The sequence below is a fragment of the Colletotrichum aenigma genome (genome assembly GCF_013390185.1).
Source record: "Colletotrichum aenigma strain Cg56 chromosome Unknown KSG_Cg56_contig02, whole genome shotgun sequence".
Classification (NCBI taxonomy): Eukaryota; Fungi; Ascomycota; class Sordariomycetes; order Glomerellales; family Glomerellaceae; genus Colletotrichum; species Colletotrichum aenigma.
In genome coordinates this window covers 2,422,975-2,442,783 of record NW_023500908.1, presented here as the reverse complement: position 1 = coordinate 2,442,783, position 19,809 = coordinate 2,422,975, and the positions used below count along the sequence as shown (strand labels likewise).

The 19,809-nt window shown below is 56.6% G+C and overlaps 7 protein-coding genes across 7 annotated transcripts; 2 read left to right on the top strand and 5 right to left on the bottom strand.

Moving 5' to 3' along the window:
• Positions 1–1,039: 1,039 nt before the first annotated feature.
• Positions 1,040–2,610, bottom strand: CGCA056_v002717 (UNC93-like protein 2; the record flags this gene model as incomplete). Its single annotated transcript, XM_037317974.1, has 4 exons — positions 1,040–1,671; positions 1,727–2,073; positions 2,138–2,418; positions 2,479–2,610. The coding sequence occupies 4 exons, from the start codon at positions 2,608–2,610 to the stop codon at positions 1,040–1,042; spliced, it is 1,392 nt and encodes a 463-aa protein (XP_037183013.1).
• Positions 2,611–4,722: 2,112 nt separating this feature from the next.
• Positions 4,723–5,095, top strand: CGCA056_v002716 (uncharacterized protein; the record flags this gene model as incomplete). The annotated part of the gene is made up of 2 exons (XM_037317973.1): positions 4,723–4,789; positions 4,839–5,095. 2 exons carry the CDS (start codon positions 4,723–4,725, stop codon positions 5,093–5,095), a joined length of 324 nt encoding a protein of 107 aa, XP_037184098.1.
• Positions 5,096–5,183: 88 nt separating this feature from the next.
• Positions 5,184–6,569, bottom strand: CGCA056_v002715 (Non-specific lipid-transfer protein; the record flags this gene model as incomplete). The annotated part of the gene is made up of 1 exon (XM_037317972.1): positions 5,184–6,569. The coding sequence occupies one exon, from the start codon at positions 6,567–6,569 to the stop codon at positions 5,184–5,186; it is 1,386 nt and encodes a 461-aa protein (XP_037183011.1).
• Positions 6,570–7,303: 734 nt separating this feature from the next.
• On the bottom strand, positions 7,304–8,581 carry hpxO-1 (FAD-dependent urate hydroxylase; the record flags this gene model as incomplete). The annotated part of the gene is made up of 1 exon (XM_037317971.1): positions 7,304–8,581. The coding sequence occupies one exon, from the start codon at positions 8,579–8,581 to the stop codon at positions 7,304–7,306; it is 1,278 nt and encodes a 425-aa protein (XP_037183012.1).
• A 1,850-nt stretch (positions 8,582–10,431) lies between these two features.
• On the top strand, positions 10,432–11,121 carry CGCA056_v002713 (Flavin reductase; the record flags this gene model as incomplete). The annotated part of the gene is made up of 1 exon (XM_037317970.1): positions 10,432–11,121. One exon carries the CDS (start codon positions 10,432–10,434, stop codon positions 11,119–11,121), a length of 690 nt encoding a protein of 229 aa, XP_037184104.1.
• A 659-nt stretch (positions 11,122–11,780) lies between these two features.
• On the bottom strand, positions 11,781–14,387 carry lepB-3 (Transcription factor lepE; the record flags this gene model as incomplete). The annotated part of the gene is made up of 2 exons (XM_037317969.1): positions 11,781–13,589; positions 13,644–14,387. 2 exons carry the CDS (start codon positions 14,385–14,387, stop codon positions 11,781–11,783), a joined length of 2,553 nt encoding a protein of 850 aa, XP_037184105.1.
• A 2,239-nt stretch (positions 14,388–16,626) lies between these two features.
• On the bottom strand, positions 16,627–18,023 carry CGCA056_v002711 (uncharacterized protein; the record flags this gene model as incomplete). The annotated part of the gene is made up of 3 exons (XM_037317968.1): positions 16,627–16,735; positions 17,727–17,897; positions 17,971–18,023. 3 exons carry the CDS (start codon positions 18,021–18,023, stop codon positions 16,627–16,629), a joined length of 333 nt encoding a protein of 110 aa, XP_037184100.1.
• Between the last annotated feature and the right edge of the window lie 1,786 nt (positions 18,024–19,809).

Below are 19,809 nucleotides of genomic sequence, written 5' to 3'. Positions count from 1 at the left end.
TCTGCATCTAGCGCAGTCATTAATCTGGCTTCCGCGGGAGCCATTCGCAGCCCACCCAGCTTCTCCATTACCTTGTTTGCATTGAGTTGCGGCTCTCCCAACCATACAATGACATCCACGGCATTCTGGAAGATCCGAACCATCTGGGCGACCTGAGAGTTTCTCTCAGCAGTGTGTTCTTGGTTGATGCAGATCGAATCAATCCAGACAGGGTCAGTCACTCTAACTTCCCTCAGAGATCGAAGTGCGTTCGAGAGATTAAGCCTGACAGCTTTGCGCACGCCGTTCAACACCAACCATTCCGACTCGATGGTCCATTGAGGCCCTGTATCTTCATGCCGGGGACCATCCCACGTGTATGAGAGGCATCGGTAAGCGGGTGTATCATTGAGGTCGACGACTCGAAGCTCGCCGTCCACAATCTGCAACAAAGAATCGCTGGGTTTGATCTGAAGCAGTCTGATACAATCCGCCGATGGAAGAGAACGGTAGTGCGGTATTGACATGGCGACAGCAAACTTTGGTGACACTTTAGAGAAGCCTCTGAAGATGGAGGACGATATTCATGGTACGAAAAGCATGATGTCGCGGGTGAAATTGGTTGCCCGTCAGGCAGCGTACTTTGAAATGGCATGCGACTGCGTGAGCCATGTTGGTTCAGGCGGCGCTAATTTCTACCCTCTGATTCGTTCAGAGTCTCAATCGCAGAAGAGAAGACAGGGGGCAAAGGCCGGAAACGCGTACATTTTTGTCTGACGCCTGGTTTTGTTGTACACAGCGGTCACTTTTGTCATGCAAGTCTATAAACTCTCACCGAGGTGGATCATGAAAAGATGGTAATCAAACCCCAAACAAGCAATCACTTCAACGAGTCAACAACCAAAAAATAAACCTGCATGTTTATGTTTCAGATCCGAGTGAAGTTGCAGTTGTCCATCTGTCCCCTGAATGTGGTATCGTTGTTCAAACCCACACTCCCGCTCATAATGCGTCAGGCTATCGTGGCCAGTCGTCAGACAAGGGGAGAAAAAAGGCCTCCTCACACCTCTTCCCTCTTACCCTGCACCGTAACCCTCTCCACTCCAACATCACTCTCCGTCCCATCCGAGTTCTCAATTACCTCCTGCACCTCCTCCTCCCCGCCCGTGTTCCAGTTCCCAAAGACCGCAAGCAGCGTAAACGGGATCGTGACGCCCCACAGCGTGAACCCCAGGATCATCTGGTTCTTGTTCGGCCAGTGCGTCGCGCCCACCGCATACGCGATCGTGCTCCCGATGCTCTCCCACGAGCGCAGGATGCCCGTCGTGCGCGCGATGTCGCCGTCGCCCTGCGCGCCCTTGATCTCGGCCATGAGCCAGTAGATGTACGTCTGCAGCATCTCGTAGAAGAACTTGAAGAACATGTACACCGTGAAGGCGGAGTTGAAGAAGGCGCCGTCCCCGAGGTCGAAGGACGGCGGATCCGCCATGGAGGAGAGGCGCGTCTCGATGACGGCGTTCCAGATCCAGGCGGCGGTGACGAAGACGAGGATGACGAGGTAGACGGCCTTGGACTTGGCGGAGCGCTCGAGGGACTTGACGTCGAGGATGGCGCCGGTGATGAGGTTGGCGGCGGCGCCGACGACGGCTGTGAGAAAGGAGGCGAGTGCGCGGGAGCGGACGGTGAAGTAGGCTGTGCAGATTCCGTCAGTGGTTGAGATGGACATGTAATAGAGATGGAAACCCACTTGTGAGGTAGTTTCCTTGGTACGTGGTGCCAAACTGCCCTGCCAGGAAGACGGGGATGAGCAGCAGCATGTACTTGTTCCTCAGCTGCTTCCAGATGGCGCGGGCTTCGGTGGCGAAGTTGGTCTGCTTCATGTACGGAATCTTCGTGCCGTCTGTTCTGACGACCTTTTGCGGCTGGGAGAGCAGCAGCGCGAAAGGCGCACCCAGAGATGAGATGGCAACAAGGCCCAGGTAGGTCGTGTAGGTGACCTTGCCCTTCTCAGATGTCTTGATGTTCAACGCCAGAGAGATTGCACCGCCGATGAGGGGGCCCATCTGGCGGATACCCATCCAGATACCAACATATCTGATGAATCGAGTTAGCAAAGGCTGTAAACTGTGGCTGTTCAGTATAAGAGCGGCAGACTCACCGGCCTCGCTTCTCTGCCTCGGGATACCCGACGGCTATGCTGGCCTCCGACGCCCAAAGTAAAGAGGCACCTATGCCGCACAAGGCCGCGCCGAGCAACAGAAACCACTCATTGCCGTAGCGGTTGTTGCAGTAGAGACCGGCTGCGTAGGGCGTGTAGAAGGCTGCGCCGATGAAGAGGGTCCACTTGGCTGTGAGCTTGTTCGTGACGCCGCCGGCTATGAAGCAGCCCACGGACATGAGTCCGTATGTGAGGGCATTCGCGGCATTGTTAAGGAACGGCTGTCCGGTGCGTTAGTGAATACGAACTCTTGAGGCTGGGACTGAATATCAAGAGCTGACCTTTGCGTTTCCTCCGGCCCCTAGGTTATTCAGCGCTGTCCAGATGCCTGGCTCGCAGAATGCCACGAGTCCGACGATGATGATTTGGAACAGACATGACCGGTAGAACTGGGCAAGCTTAGCGAGAGCCATCTTGAAGTGCTCTCGTTGATTATCTCACGTACAAGAAGCAAAGACAGTCACAGGCCACGTTGATCGATTCAATATGCAGGAAGTAGTCCAGTTTAAACCTCGAGCAGCAACGGCATTGAACGAGCACGCCATGACCCATCGGGAATGCGATTTTACAAAGATTTGCATCGATTTCGAGCAGCTCAGCAGAGATAACGAGAGCAGAGCACGCAATTGTTCGGAGTGGACACGGCGGGTATACAATAATCGCATCAGAGGCCTCGAATTTCGCATCCCCCTGATGAAGCGTGGGATCGGAGGTGGACGTGAACACGCACGCGAAATGTTAGCCTCAATACTGAGATCCACTTCTACCTGCCGAGAGATATGATAAGATCAATTGGCCAACTGCATTGTTCTGCAGGAGAAGGATTTGGGGGCGATTGTCTCTTAGGGAAGAAACGGTCAGGGTTCGGGATCACGCAATGCCCCACGTGGATGGTGTTGAATATCTCCGAAGGCTAAGGCAGGTTGACGTTCTTACCGCCTCCCATTCGGTTGAAAAGCCATCACTTATAGTGAGCAATCGGATTTGCTGTCCGGAAACCTTGAAAATCATCAGGCAGGGATACGCTCCTACCAAACAATCTCGCCACGTGCTGCCGGACACGGCTATTTGGGTGGTGTGTGACTAACTGACGGTTTGAGTCTTTGGGAACTTCGACATTTGCAATGACAGCGACCGTTGTAACTAACGAATGTTCGTGAAGAGCGAAATCTTACTGGGTCTCGAAATGATGGCTAGCCCTTGTTAGGGGCGTTGAGGTGATGATATGGATAGTGAAAGCTAGCTTTCATGCACGTCTCTAAGATTTGCAACACGGGTCCTTTAAGATGGGAAGCTCGGTACATGTACTATATACTTTCCATGTAAGTACTTACATGGTATTAGCCATGGCGTACTGACGAATGAGTTTCGAGTCTAGCTGAAGAATGCGTTTCTGTTTCTACAGCAAAGTCAAAGGCATTAAGTTACCATTAGACGCAACTCGTAGTTAGATAGAAACTGTAGGATAAGATTTGCCTGCATAGTGCTATCAAACTTCATATCAAAAGCCAAAAGCAATTCTCCGATGTAAAGAAGCTCATCTCCACAGCCTCACGGGCCGGGTTCCGTTGAACACACGGGGAGGTCTTCGGGAACCGCCTTCCAAATGTGGAGTCTTCGTGCCGAAAATCTTCGGGACGTGGCGCCCCACGCCCGTACGGTACCGTTCCGTTGGTTTACGTGGCCCGTTTGGGGGGTTTAAACTCAGACTTCCCACGCGCAGCCGTGGAATCCATGGAATATGCTCACCCACACACATCTCGCAGTAGACCATATCGCCGAGAAATCCAGGGGTATCGGATTGATTCCGTCGGAAGCGCCTCACTTCGAAATTAGAAACAACTTCTCATCCAGTAACCCATCCGAGGAAACAAGAAGAAGCAGCAAACGCTTTTGTTTCGTTTCTTGCTATCGGCCCTATTTGATAATCATCCCGTCGTCTGTTCGATCATCCCATATCTCTTGCAAGCAAAGCATCCCCATCCAGCTATCTTAGTCTCGATATTCTCACCTCACCACCCACACTCGCCTTGCGCCAAGACAGCAATCTTCATTCAACGGGGCATCCCCCGATCTTTACAAAAAAGAAAAAAAGAAAAAAAGGAAAAAAAAAGAAGAAAAGACCGAAACAAAATGCCGCCCTTCCAAATCCGCCCCTGCACCCTAGCAGATGGGCCCTCCCTCGCCCGCAACAACATGTCCGCCTTCTGAACGGACCCGAACTGGATACTTCTCTGGCCCAAGCACATCACGCTCGACTTCCTGATCGAGCAGGCGGCTAAGCGGCTGCCGAACAACCTCCTCCGCGACCGCGAGGGCCTGCGCCACGAGGTCGCCGTCGACCCCGCCACCGGCGCGCTGCTCGGCTACGCCCGCTGGGGCTCCCCGCCGCCAAGAAATCGACCCCGGGCCCGGACGGCAGCAGCCGGCCCGAGTGGGCCGCGGCGCAGATCCCGGACGTTAGCGCGGAGGAGAGGAAGGCGCTGAAGGAGAGGGCGGACGGGGCGTGGTGGGAGCCGATTGACATGGAAGGCATCGACGATGAGAGTGTCAAGGTTAAGGAGCGCATACTGACGGAGAAGCCTTATCTTAGTGAGTCTCGTCTTTGGCTTGGCTGGAGTCTTTTTTAATTCATTTCGAGGTCTCGACTATCTCGCTGTGCACCCGGAAAATAAGGGTCAAGGCATCGCTACAACTTTAGTAGAAAGCGGTAGCAGGCAGGCTGAGAAAATGGGGATTGATGTCTTCATCCTTGCCTTCCAGGCGGGTTTGAACCTGTACCTGAGACTCGGCTTCAAGGAGGTCGAGCGCATCGTTCAAGATGACTCCAAATGGGGTGGTAAGGGTGAGTATACAGTGTATCTGGTTACCTACGAGGTCAACAAGAGCAGTGGTTGAATATTCACCATGTGCCATCGATCGTTGAGAAACCAAGAAAATTCGAATTTGTACAATTTGTTCTTATACGCCACAGCTACTGATTACCCTAAAACCTAGCCTCGACCTTCTCCTCGGTGTCCTGCAGCGCCCAGTCGCTCTTCTTGGTCCTGCTCCTCACGCTCGCCGCCTGCTGCGCCGTGAACCCCTTGGCCTCCACGGCCGGGTTGTACCCGAGCTTGTTCACCTTCCCCACGGTGGCCGAATCGACCTTTGGCGCCTCCTTGCCGTCGGCGCGCTTGTAGACCGTCACGACGACGGCGCCGCCCAATCCAAGATTGTGCTGCAGCGCCGCCTTGGTCCGCGGCACGGCGCGGTTGTTCGCCCACCCGCGCAGGTGCCACACCAGCTCGGCGCACTGCGCGATGCCCGTCGCGCCGAGCGGGTGGCCCTTGGAGATGAGCCCGCCGGACGGGTTGACGACGTACTTGCCGCCGTACGTGATATCCCCGCGGCGGACCAGCTCGTGCGCCTTGCCGGGCTGCGCGAGACCGAGCGAGTCGAGGACGATCATCTCGTTAGCGGAGAAGCAGTCGTGCAGCTCGACGACCTGGACGTCGTTCTGCGTAACGCCGGCCTCGGTCAGGGCGGCCTTGACGGCGTGCTGCGTCATCTCGAAGCCCATGAGGTCGATGGCGGAGCGGGAGAAGAGCGAGGGGGCGTCGGTGGCGAGACACTGGCCCGCGACGAGGACGGCCTGGTCCTTGAGGTGGGGGCGCTCATCAAGAAAAGCCTGGGAGACGAGGACGGCCGCGGCGCCGCCGTCGGAGGTCGGGCAGCACTGCAGCTTGGTGAGGGGCGCGAAGATCTCGGGGGCCTTGAGGATCTGCTCCTGGGTGTAGACGTCCTGGAACTGGGAGTAGGGGTTGCGGGTGGAGTGCTCGTGGTTGATGCGGGCGATCTCGGCAAAGTCCTCGGGCTTGGCGCCGTGCTTCTCCATGTACTCGCGGCCGGCGTTGCCGAACATCTGGGCGGCGCCGGGGGAGTTCGTGATGCCGCGGGTCTCGGCCATCATCTTGACGGAGGTGCCGGTGGGGTTCTCGCGGTCGTTGAAGAAGCTCTGCAGGCTGCCGGGCATCATCTTCTCGAAGCCGACGACGAGGACGCAGTCGGCGGCGCCGGAGGAGACGAAGGTGCGGGCCATGGCGAGGCCGGTGCTGCCGGTGGAGCAGTTGTTGTTGACGTTGTAGATGGGGATGGAGGTCATGCCGAACTGGTAGAAGACGCGCTGGCCGCAGGTGCTGTCGCCGTAGCAGTAGCAGGCGACGCCCTGGTCGACGTCGTCGTAGTTGATCTGGGCGTCGAGCATGGCCTTGACGCCGGCCTCGAAGCCCAGCTCCGTGTAGTCGACCTTGCCGCGGGGCTTGATGAACTTTGTCATGCCGACGCCGAGGACGTAGCACGGCGCCTTTTCGCGTTTCTGTCGGGGGGCCATGTCTGCGGTTGGTGTGTTGATGTGTTGGTGATGTTTGATGTTCAATCCAAGTTCCGCTTCGTGTTTGAACAGAGGTGACAACGGTCAATGGAAAGAGGTAACAAGAGTTGGTGGGTTGATGTTGGAGATATATTCAAGCCGAGCCTATATGAAGTGATATGTCAAGTGACATGTGCTTCAATGAATGAAGTTGCAGCAGAAGGGAAGCTTTCGCCGCCCCCTCAGGACCCCGGCCGAGCCCCCGGGATGAGCTTCTCCAGGTTTTCCCCCCTTTGCTCCCCCCAAACGGCCCCAATTCCGCCATCCCGCAGCCGCCAAAGCAGTGGGAGCAGTGCTAAGGGACAGCTTCGATGCGGGGAAACAGCGTCTCGAAGCAGCACAATGCCGAGGCCCCGGGCGCCACAACGTCGAGCCGCAGCTTGCTGTCCCCTGTCTCTGTCTTGCTTAGAGGCCAATCAGGGGGCATGCCGAGGTAAATCGGCCCCGTAACAGGGGGTCTAGCTAAGGAATCTCCAGTGTTAGTGAGTGCCCCATGCGGTAACCTTCTCGTCGGTGCTGGGACGGAGCCATGACTTCACTGACTCGAAGCTGGTGATTCAGTGACATTCTCGCCTCGAAATCATCTGACTGCATTTATCAAGGGTTTGTCTAAGGAATGATTACTAACTAAAAAAAACATCTAAAGATTGACTCCATCGTGACAATCATCATCAACATCAACATCAATAAACACCCTACTCCATCTTCCCCTTCACCCACTCCTCGACACGCTGCTCAATCTCGGGAACATACAGCCATCTCATCTGGCCCTCTCCCTCCTCGAACCAGACCTCCCCCCGCCCAAGCTTCTCCATCTCCTGCGGCGGCAACCTCTTGTTGTTCAGCTTCTTCGTCAACACCACCAACTCCCCGAGCCTCTGCCTCCTCATCGCCTCCCAGAACCCAACCCCATCCGCCCACCCGATCCGACCGCCGCTCTCCTCCACCCTCTTCAGCACCAGCGCCAGACTCGCCGCATCCTCCAACGCCATCGACGCGCCCTGCCCCGTCGTCGGCGGAATCGCATGCGCCGCGTCCCCCAACACCAGCACCCTCCTCCCCTCTTCCGCCGACGACGTCCACCGCTCCAGCGGCGGCAGCATGTAAAACGGCCACATGTTCATCGTCTCGTCCCGGATCGCGCCCAGCGCAGACCTCACAATCCCAGGCCACCGCTCCTCGTCCCTCCGCAGCCGCGCCTTCAGCCCCTCCTTGTCCGCGAGCAGCTCCTCCCGCCCGCGCCCGGCCTGCGCCTCGTCGAACGGCACCTGCGTCCCCGCCAGCATCTCCCCGCCGTCCGGCCGCTGCGGCGCCAGCACAAACACCCCGTTCGCGCTCGCCACGCTCACGGGAAACTCGTACCCCTTGTCCGCCGGGATGCGCAGCTCCGCCGTCGGCACCGCGAACGTCAGCGCCGCGAGCCCGACATACCCCAGCTTCGCCTCGGGCGCGACGTGCGCCCTCCGCACCTTGGAGTGTATCCCGTCCGCGCCCACGAGTAAGCCCGCGCTCCGCCTCTCGCCGCCCTCAAACTCGAACTCCACGCCATCCCCCGTCTCCTCGGCGACCTTGACAAACCGCATCCCGTGCTCGATCCGCGCGCCGCGCTCCCTGCACGCGCCCGCCAGCAGCTCCACCAGCTCCTGCCGGAACACCCGTACGGCGCGGTACCCGAACTGCGCCATGCCGCCCATCGGGTACCGGTCGACCGTCTTCTCGTCGCGGTCCTTGTAGTAGACGTAGTCGAACGGGTACGCCTGCGCCAGCAGCGGCGTATAGAGGTCCAGCCCGTCGAGGATGCGCAGCGCGTTGGGGCAGAGCATCATCCCGCCGCCTGCGTGGTGCGGCAGAGGTATCTCTGGGCGCATCTCGTAGATTGTGGAGGGGATGGAGTGTGATGCCAGGGCGAGGGAGAGGGCCATGCCCGCGATGCCGCCGCCGATGATGGCGACTTCGTCTTTGGCGGAGGACATTTCGTTTGCGTGAGATATTCAGTGTGTGTGTGATCTCGTGTGACTTGAGGAAAAAATGCAGATGTATGTCTAAGCTGTGATAAGGATGCTCCAAGTGATCCTGAACAACAGCAACCCAAAGCACCTCACCATCTTTATACCATTTCCCATCCCCATTATCTCCCTCAAGGCCACATCATCCCCCTCCATCTTGGTAATCCCAAAAAAGCCACCGCTGTAATCCTTTCCTCCCTCTCCCGATGAACGCTCCAAAACCACCAAAGAGCAGAGCCACTCGAGCATCGCCAAGTTCCCACCGTAAGCCGTCTCCACTTCTCGGCCGACCAACATTACGAATCGCCAAATGCAGTCTAGTCTCCGTCCTCTCCTCCGCGCTGTCCCCACTCCGCCCCGAGACCCGGCCGAGTCCCGGACTTGCCGCACCTCTCAAAAGTCCGAAACCGAACCCGGAGAAGGGGTACTCCTCGTTCGCCCAAACAAACCCCCCCCCTCCCCCTTCCCTCCCTCTCTTGATGCAATCTTTTTTAGCATCTAAGGAGGGACATAGCTAGTTATCCACCAAACAAAACAACTGTGCTCCCCCAACCAAATCACACACCACCACCACCACCACCCCCACCGCCAATCCCCGCTACACCCCTCCCCTCCCCAGTTCCCAAAAACCCAAACTCGTAACATTTAAGGGCGGCCAAGCGAACACTTCCCTCCCCCCATGTCCCCTGCCTCACAAATCGCCCTGCCTTTTTCCCTGTCCACGGTTCCCTCACCTCGGCGCTCGGCGCTCCGAGCTGGTAAACGGGAAGAGCAGCAACCTCAGTCCGTACTGTACATCATCATCCCCGCTTCCCCCGCCCCCACTCGGCCGACAAACACTCGCACACAGGGCACTCACGAGCAACAACATGTGGGCCCGCCCAAACCTTCCTCGACTTACACACACACAAACAGGCATACCTCCCGCGGAAGCACCGACATCATGAACATCATCATCGTCACCATCACAACACAGAGATCAATCAAAATAGCCTCAGCTTTCTTCCCGAATAACCTTACAGACGAACAAAACCCAATAAAGAACAGCAGAGGTGAGGGAGGGGCGTACATCCAAACGGTTCAAACGGCCCCCCTCAACCTCTCTGCTCCCTCTACCTCTGCTCTGACGGCGAACACAAACCGTCGATTCCGTCATGCGTCCCAAATCTCTTCTCTTCTTTTTTTGTTGTGCTGGTAGCCAGAGCCGTTCGATGCTTTTGCTGACCTTATGCTGACATCTCATCTCCAAAAAACTCTCCTCAAAAACCGGACATGGGACATCAAATCGCATTCCACCTTTCCTCACCTGTACCCGTCCGCGCAACTGACTCGGGAAAGGCTCGCCTACATCCTTTTTTTCTTTCTTTTCCCGGCCGGTGCTATTTCCGCTCCGAGCTCCGCGTGAGTTTTCCGTCGGTCCGTGGAAGTTGGCGCTTTGTAAGCTTTTTACGTCGGGCGGTGCAACTCACTCACTCGGCCGGTAGTACTGAGCTGTCTCGGCCGATACAGTAAGATCATCGGACATCACGGGTGAGAGGATCACGCGATTCGGCCGATACACACAGCGTGTCTCTCCGTTGCTCGGATCACTAGTTTGCGCCGTGAGGATGATCATGATCCTTCCTGTATCGGCCGACAAGCTGAGAAATGCCAGGCTGGCAAAGTGGCTTGCAATAGTAAGAAAATGATGTGTATAAGAGAAGCGACCGAGTTGCTCCCCAATCGTCTCCAAATTCTAGCATCATCAACTGAGCTTACACGCACCTTTCCACACCAAGCTACTCCCATCAAACACACTATTGTCCCCCATCGTCAAAATGCACTTCCTCATCCTTGGCGCAACAGGCCGCAACGGCTCCCTCATCCTCGCCGAAGCCCTCTCCCGCGGACACACCGTCACCGCCCTCGTCCGCACGCCATCCTCCTCCTCTCTCCCCCAACAACCACAACCAAATCTCACTCTCCTCCCCGGCAACCCCCTCTCTCTCCCGGACATTCGCACCGCCCTGCAAACCCCCAGGGCCCCCGATGCGGTCATCGTCGCCCTCAACCCCCGGCGCGTTTCCGACTCCCCCTTCGCCGCGCCGCACCCAGACACTCCCGGCTCGCTGATGCACGACGCCGCCCGCAATGCCTTGGAAGGTATGAAGGCCGCCGGCGTACCCAAGATCGTCATCAACAGCATGCAGGGCGTCGGCGCCAGCAGCGGCAGCCTCATCATGCCCTTCCGCGTGCTGTTCGAGCACACCAACATGAAGTACACCCTCGACGACCACCGGGCCGTCGACGCGCTGGTCACTGGGAAGCAAGGCGAAGGCGTGGACTGGGTGATGGTCCGCCCGCCTATGCTTATCGAAGGGGATGCCTTGCCCGTCAAAGACTACGGTGATGACGGCAAGGGTATATGCTGGATGCCCAAGATCACCAGGAAGAGCGTCGCAGTGTTCATGGTCGACGCCGCGGAAAAGCCTGATTGGAACCGCCGGGCGCCGGTTATTGCGAACTAGTCGGAAAAGGTCAGACGAAGTGGTAGTCCACTGAGTTAAGGTCAGAAAACGTTGGCTGGATGAGCCTTGTATAATGTAATGCTTGCTTGGGAAACGCCACCCATGCCCTCCCTTTCTGGTGTCCTCCGCTGCTTTGGTATCGTCGGTATAGTAATATTTACAAGTTTCTTTCGTATGCTTTTTCCAACCCGCCGGGGCGTTTTCGTGTTTACTCTCTCCACTGCCGGGATGGCCTTGGCCGCCCATTCCCCAGCATCCCTTTCCTTCCTTGCAACGCAGTGCAGAAATACACTTGTTGTGAATTATGTCTGCTGATGTTGATGCTGTATCGGCAGATGTGCTCGGGTCAAGTAGAACATGTGATCGGTGATCGTATGGAGACAGCGTCGCAGGCCATCGCTACTCCGTCCTGCAACAGGCGCGACGATTCCGTTATTTCTTCCAGATTTCTCTGCCGCGGTAGGATGGCGGCGTCCTTGGTTGTAACGTCCATACTAGCGGACCCAAACCCCTCCAGAACACCATGGGTTCCATTGCGCGGAATTCGTTGGGGTTATCCGACCCTTTGGGTCGGATCCCTACTCCTCAACCCCGCATATGTTTGTTAGGAAGGTCCCGGTATCATTGGGTTCCAGTAATCCAGGTCCCAATCCGCATAATCATCCGGAGTCTGCCGACCACGAATCAGCCCAGTCCCAGCCTTCCCACAGCTGCCAGCCGCCATAGTCACTTACCGCAGCCGTCGACGCATTCGCATGGAACATGAATGGCGCTCTCGTCTGCATGTAGGGGTCCATTGGATCGGCTGGCGTCGTAACTGGCAGGGACATCTTCTCGGGATTGGTGTTGGTGGCTGTCTTGCAAGCGTCCAGAACGCTTTGGAGACTGCGTCGAATGTCCTGCAGTTTTTGCTCCTGGTTCGTGTATTGCACCGATGATAGAACAACGGAAAGTGCAACAATGTCCTTGACGTCGTTGCCGCCAACGTTGCGAACGAGTAAGTTGAGCGTCTTCTCGACAGTCTTAATCAAGCGCGACGGGGACCAAAGCGCAAAAGTCTCGGTGCTGAACGCGACACCGTCGTCCATCGGATCGGGAGACATGGCCACGGTCGATGAGATCCCCAGAGTGTTGCCATTGGCGTGCGACTCTATCGCTGCTTTGATGTAAAAGCACACACTGAAAGCTGCCTGCAAGATATCCTTCTTCAAAACCATATGGTACATGTCGCTGATGTCTTGGAAGTGGGTGAGCAGGGGGTCGAGTTCGTCGAGGTATCGCATAATGACCATGGATGACCGTAGATATGCCCTAGAAATCTGCGACGGCGCGTCTGGCAATCCTAGGGCGAAGGGGCGGTAGAGTGCCAACAGGGGCCGTCGCACGTGCATGTCGAGTATGACCCTGGATCGCCACTGCTTGCTCTTTTCAACCTCGTTCAAAATGCCGTGGCGCGGGAACAAGTAGTTAATGTCCTCCAAGAATCTGTCCAGTTTCGTTCCAACCTCGAGAACCTCGCTGTAGTCCCTGATCGAATCAACGCGGTTGATCAAGTGCGCAACCTGCATTCGTACCCCAAGAGTCATGGCAGCATATACCTGCATCTGATTATCGGTGAGCTGATCGATTGGCTTGCTGGGCGGCAGCTCTTTCATCTCGAAGAACAGGTCCTTGTCATCTAGGTTTCGTGGTGGTCGGCAGGTAAAGTCTCCGTCGCGAACGAGACACGAGAGGTTGCACGCCAGCGACAGGTGCAGGTCCATGTCGAGAATCGTGAACCACAGCCTCCTCCTCAGCTCGCCGAAAAACACCGGTACTCTCGGTTCAAATTCCGACGGGTCTCGGTGCAAGCCCATCGTCATAGCCATCCGGACGATGTATCCCAATTGTGCCCAAGAATCCTGCGGTCGCGGTGTTGTCATTCTCTGCGCGTGAACCAGTAGAATCTCCGTCTGCAAAGTAGTCAAGTCAACCAGCTGCTTGCCCTTCAAACCGTCCAGCCATGACCTGACAAGCGCACATGCCGTCGGAATGTGTACGCCCTCAACGCGCTCGTGGCCAAGCCCTTTTGATTTCGTCTCAAATCTTGAACCGATGGACAAGACCGTCAGAAGCTGGGGGAGAAAAGCATCCCCCGGCAATTTGCCTTCCCAGAATAGCTCATGTTGCTCCTTAAAGGTGGGTACGTGGATCATTCGGTAAATGGTCTCGGAGGTGTCGATGTAAGACGTCAGCAGTCTGTCGCAGATGGCCTTCTTGGGCAGAATATCCTGCATGCGCTTCATGACAGGCACTACCGAGTCGGCAAAAACGGATATCGGCGACAGAGACTTTCGGTACTCTTCTTGGATCCTCTTGTGAAGCACCTGCAAGCCATACATGATGTCTCGAATACCGTCGATTTTGGACTGGTTTGCCATGAAATCCTTGGCTTCGTCGAACTGGGAGGGATCGGTTAGGGGCACGATCTAGGGGAATGCCGGGTTAGGGGATGTAATTACCAGGTTCAGCAAGACACGTACGCTATTCTGACCAAAAAAGCGCGTTCTCAGAGCGCCTCTCTTAACCGTCAGTCCTCGTATTGTCTCTGGAGACAGCGGCAAACGCTGGCCAGCTCCGCTGAACTCGGTGCCTGCCGGGCTCTTGATCATGAACTGCTTCTCCAAGCGGTCCAGTCGCGAGGTGAGCTCCTCCAGTGCAGAGTGTCCGGTTCCCTCTCCATTGCGTTGAGGAGCGAAAGATGACGATTCCGCCGGGTGCGGTCCTGAGGAGGGCGCCCCGGTGGGAAGACAGTTCCTTTTTGGCGGGCGTTGGATGTCACCAACCTCGGCATCGGAGCCGTCGGACAACATGGACGAGTCCTGTTCGGCAGCATACTTGCAGTTGCGGTGTGACTTCTGGCATTGGGAGCAAGGAAGATTTCGGTCACATCGCAGCTTTCTCTTACGGCATTCGGTGCACGACTTGACGGGTCGCGGCCTTTTGACACTGCGCGATGCCGACGCCGTTGCCGCCGCCGAGGCTGCTGATGGGCCGCCCGCAGGTAAAAGGCCCGATGCAGGCACAGGCGTAGGTGCAGAACCAGGAACGCCGCCGCCGCCGAGCGTCTGATGAGCGGGTTGAGAAGGAGATGTCTCGTACGGAGGAGGTGCGGAGTGCATCGGGCCCATTGGTGAAGCAACCGCAGTGAGGTTCGGATTAGAATGCAGCGTCGTCGTGGTTGTGGTCGCGCCCAGTTCCGGGGCAGACGAGGTTGCGGCGGCCATCTGAGCCGTTCGTTACAATAGTCCCAGAAAAAATCTCCGTTCGGCACCGGTGTAGGAGGATTCTGGCGGTAGCGCAGCGCAGCACACAAAACGGCACACCACAGCAATGCAGCGGCGGCAGCAGTGGCTGGCTTCGATATTTGAAGCTCAAGAAAGCCCGTCGGCTCGGAGTTGTTTGAATCGGCGCGAGCTGGTTGTGGGTAGATTGCTTGTCAGGAGTAGCAGCAGCAGCAATAACAGCAACAACAGCTACAGCTCTAGATTGGCGCAGTGGTCAACCTTGTTCTCATCGAAGGTCCCGGGCGCGTCTGGGGTCGCCTCGGATCCGGAGTGTGTTGCTTGTCCTTGACTCTGACTGGTGTCGAGTCATTCGCAGACCATACATGCTGTGACTGCGCGGGTGAGAACTGAAGGGGGGTGTGTGGCGTGGGCGCAAGCGAGAGAACGAGCGACGGGTCAACGGAGAGGAGTTGCTGCTGGAGGCGTGTTGTTGGTCGAGCTTGCTTGTTCGCTTGCTTGCCAGCTTAGTAGTTGAGGTGTACGGTGTGTAACCGATAGGACGGGAAACGGGTGGCCGTCTCTCTCTCTCTCTCTCCGCGTGTCTTTTGTTCCTTCGTAACTGACCAGTGTCTACTGGGGTTTGAACGACGAGTCCGAGATTTGTCGTCAGTGAAGCAGACGAAAGCTCCGGATGTGATGGAGGTAGCAGGTGAAGAAGGAAGTGGAGGAGAGGAGAAAGGAAAATTGGATTAGGGAAGGAAAAAAAGAGAGACCAAAATTGCTAGTTGCAATGATCCAAGCTTCCTCGGGGCTTTGGGGTATGGTGCGGCGGTGCCGTGCCGTGTGGTCCAGTCAAGACCAGTCCAGTGAGTGTGCTTGCTCTTGCTTCGTCTATGGCAGCAAGGTAAGGCATGGACGGCAAGGCAAGGCCCTTCTTTCTGAAATGTGTCGGACGTGGATACCTGGGAGGTATTCCGTGGAATAAGGTAATAACGGCCTGGATAGCTCCTACTTGTTGGTTTTGATTTTGCCTCCTAGATCCCTCGCGTTGGTGGTGCGTGAGCTTTGTTGAGGCGTGGTGGTCGTGGTGGTGCTGTGCGTGTTGACCAGGATGAGAGATGAGGGACGATGGTGCGCCTTGCTCTGGCTTGCCATGAATGTGCGATGGATATGTGTGTGAAGCGTGTGTTCTCTGTCTTCCTTTCTCTCGCTCTCACTCTGCTCTCTCTCACACACACAAAGGTCGGAAGCCGGGGTTGAGTCTCGAGAGCGGCGTGATATGCTCAGGATGGCCGAGGAGAGATGGAGAAAAGTGTCGAATGTGCAGGGACACGGTGCCCTGGTCAGGCCTGGCCTGGGCTGGGCTGGTTCGCAGTGGACGGGACGGGAAGTTTGGAAGGTTGAGGTAAGGTAGGCCCAGGGAAAAGAAGGTCGAGGTGGTGTGGTTAGTGATGATTTAGTGATCCACCCCCCCTTCTCGGCGGTTGTTCCAGGCCACTTCAGATTGGAGGTGAGAGGGAGGGTACGTAGAGACCTGGTCTATGCCGGGGTGAGGTAAGTAGGGTACTGATATCCTCCTTCAAAGAACGATTCTTGTATCCGTAAGACCAAAACCCTCCTCCTCTTCTGAAGCCTGTCGTCTGCTGTCCGTCGTTTATGCTGGAAAGGCAGGCCGGCTGACAGCGGATTACTTGCGTCTTGTCGAGACGAAGTCGGCACGCTGCTGCCTGTCTGATGAAGGTCTGATGAAGATGAAGCAAAGGCACGATCGATGCTGCCAGGTACAGGCCACGTAGGTATATAATTACCGTATCTGCGGCCTACATATCCGTGCAGCCAATCCGTAGCCTAGCTGCTGTAGACACACCACGGGATGCAGCTGAGAGGCACCTCCGTCCCAGCAAGTGGGCTCCTGGTACTGCATTTGCAGAGAACGGGCAGAAAAAAGGTGTGAACGAGCAGAAAAACGCCGGCGGACCTCGACGCCAAACGACCTCTGTCGACCTTTACTGGCGCAGAGTCTTAGTCTCTGCACCGTAGAGACACCGGCTGAGGGGCAGCACAGGGCCACCACAGGGCCTGGAACGAAGCTGGATGAGGGATCGGCGTACCAGGTACCCTTGTCACTGGCCAGGCCTGCCAGGAAGTCGCTGCATAGCAAGGTACCTCTGCATCTTAACTAAGGTGTCTTGGTTTTAGCGTCTTCTGCGTTGTAGCTAAGGTATTGCAGTATGATTTGCTACTGCGTAGCGGCGGCCATGCATCCCAGGGTGTTCTGCTTCTGCTTCTGCTTGCTGTTGCTGGCTGCTGCTTCTGCCGCCGCCGCTACGTGCCCCGGTACGGATAGCCTGTCTCGTCCTGTTCTGTCCTCTCGTCTCTTCAATGTGTGTGTGTACTTGCAGCCAGCCATGTCATGCACGTCGGAACCCGGGATGCTTCCTTTCCTCGAGCCGACCGTCAGCGACCGACATCCCTTGAAGCTTCGCTTAGCGCTCGGGTGGGGATCGGGAAAACCTCTTTCTTCAGTCGACGATGCGGGTATTGTTGCTGCCTTGTGGCTGTTGTGATGGTTGTCCTCGGCGTGTAATTCCAGGAGGTCAAGCCTCCTCCTCTGCTTTGAAAGGTCGTCGCAGTTGGTTGTATGTGCTCGGTGGTGCGGTGCGCATACGTACGTAAGGTACCGAGCACAACACTTTCCTATTAGCATTGGTGATATGCGCGTGTACCGGGTACTGGGCTGTAAAGCTGAGATGAAGGAGACGGGTGCCAGCAACTGAGTGTCAAGGCCACCCAACAAGATCGGTCAGATTTTTCATGTCGGCAGCTTCGGTACGTACTTTATTTTTATCTAGCACAAGCGGAAATCGTATCGAAAAATCAAGGGTCGTACAGTATTTGCAGTCTGTCGTGTAAGAGCGGATGGAAGGCATGGAAGCATATGTTTCCAAGACTCCATGATATCCGCACCTCGTACGGGACTCCTGACCGCATAGAAAAGTCATGGATTTAGACGGCCGGGGGCCTGGTGATCACGGTACTCGCGGCGCTCTGCCAAATGCACCAACATCGGATGTACCCCTAGTAATCAGGTCGCGTGTCTTGCGAACGGCTCCAAGCGTTCCCGGCCAGAGACTCCAAAAATACACGTGATGTCGAGGTAAAAAAAGGCATCCAGACACCCTGAAAACCGCTGGGAATCCACACTTCCCGGGGCACAGTGGGTGTCACCAAGCGGTCTTGACTGCACTGCACAGCCTGGAACCTCCCTGGAACGTCCGATCCACCGAAGCATCGTTCTGTCCCCGCCGTCCGAAGGTTGTGTCGTGAGTTGAGATTTACCCGTCGACGATGAGGAGGAGCTGCACTAGCCTGGTGAGGAACTTGGAAGAGCAAGAGTCGGACTCAGGGTTTGGGGGTTGAGGTTGACGGGTCGACGGGACGCCCAAGATGAAGTGGACTGGGTGGATACTGCTGATGGGCCTGCTGGTGAAAATCTCCCACCAGCGAGATCTGGATGTCCAGTCAATCCCACCGAGACCAGACGGATAAATGATGATGAGCCTGGCAATGTCAGAACACGTACGTGCATGTCCGAGGTATGTCCTGATTCTCGGTTTTCCGGTGCAAGCCCTGCATGGTTCCTGTAGATACCAACAGATATCAGAAGCTCAGGACCGTGGCGGCATGGCTGTACGATGGTAGTGTGTACCAACAACCCACCAACACTTGAAGATCGCCATCGACATTCAGGTCCAGCAGGGCAGGCGTGTCAAACGCTTTGACGAGCCAGCCAGCGACGCCCATGTATGCATCAGTATTCGTACAAATGTGCCAACTTTCAGCCGGCGGGACGCACGAGGTCGGCGACTTGCGGCCACCACTCTGTGAATAGCACCCGCGTTACTGCATCTGGGAATTCTTCATGCGGTGTGGCCCTGCGTACCAGCGTTCCCGGTTGCTGCAAACCACCATTCGCTGAATAGAAAGCCAAATGATTTGACTGGGCTTGTGTGCGTGTGCTCCAACAGCAATGATTAGTGGTGCTGCGTCTTGCTGGTGGTGGTGGTGGTGGTCTTCTTGGGGGTGGTGGTGGGTGCCGGCTGTACATGCTGGCTGCTCCGGCCTACCTTGCGCTGAACTCTTCAGGCCATGCCGGAGTCGAGTCCGAAGTCAACCGCATCCCCGTACCCTTCCTCTCCCCCCTTCCCTCCACTTCCCACCCCGTCTGAGGGTATCTCACTGACAGGTCCAACCTTGACGCGACGCATCTCGGACTGTGACATGATCCTCACCTAAGCAACTCAATGTGCGCGACGTGGGTGACTAGTCGCCGCCTCGCCGCTCCGCACGTTCTACAGCTAAACCCTTCCCTGGAAACATTGCGAGCGCCTCAGGCTTAGGCCCTGTGCCATGCCATCCCGCGCCCGGTGGTGATGCCCGTGTAGTTGGTGCTGACCGGTGCTCATGCTGTTACCTATCGCTAGGTGGTGTTTCCGATGGGGCTCTGGGTGGGAGAGTCTGGCGCCTCAGTCTGTTCCTTCAACCGCCGCCAAGCCGAGCTTCCCACGTCCATCTTTTCTTTCATCAGCCCGTCGTCGATCGCCAGTCGTCCCCCAACCCCCAGGGCCCCAGTCCCCATTGTCCCCTTCTTCTTCGTCGGCAATTTCAACCCCCATAGCGTGTCTATAACGGGACATGCGTGTACCAGACAGATTCATCGTTCGGATCCAGTTGCTGGTGCCCATGTGGGGGGCCATGGGAAACTTTGATGGTCCTGGGACTTCACTACATCCATAGCCCGTCACCTCCAAGTTGCTTGCTCGAATTCTTCGCTTGAACGAGAAACAACGACGGGCGTCGCCTGTCCTTGGACCGCAGGACAGAGATAGAACATGCGGGCGTGTGACTGTCGCAGGTCGCGCGGGAACAAGGCCAAGGGCACACGCGACTGATTCCACGCTTTGGGACGGCATGTGCCATCACTCATCCCATACTGGGTGACGATCAATCCATGATACACACCCATTCCTGCTTTTTGTCGGCTGGAAAATTGTGTGAGACCTTTCCCTCGACAATCGCGCCGTCCAGTCTCGTGCTGCCTTCCTGGGGCCCAGATTTGCCCCGCGAAACAGGCTGTGCATGCATGCAAGTCTTGATGCCAATCTCGGTCTCGCCTGTTTGTGTCCATGACGAGCCATGATGACTGTCGGCTCGAGCCTAGGGCAGCCAGGGCCCTGAGCGGCGCATCCAGGAATTCCACTCAACCTGCCGCCGCAGCGGCCGCTGGTGGGATGGACATCTGGATCTGGGGGACGGGTTTCATTATGGACTGACCCGTGGGAAATAAGGTAGGTCGGCTCCGTGAATTAGCAACGCTCTGTTAAGCCACACGAGAGAAAAACTGCCCGATCCGGCCTGGCAA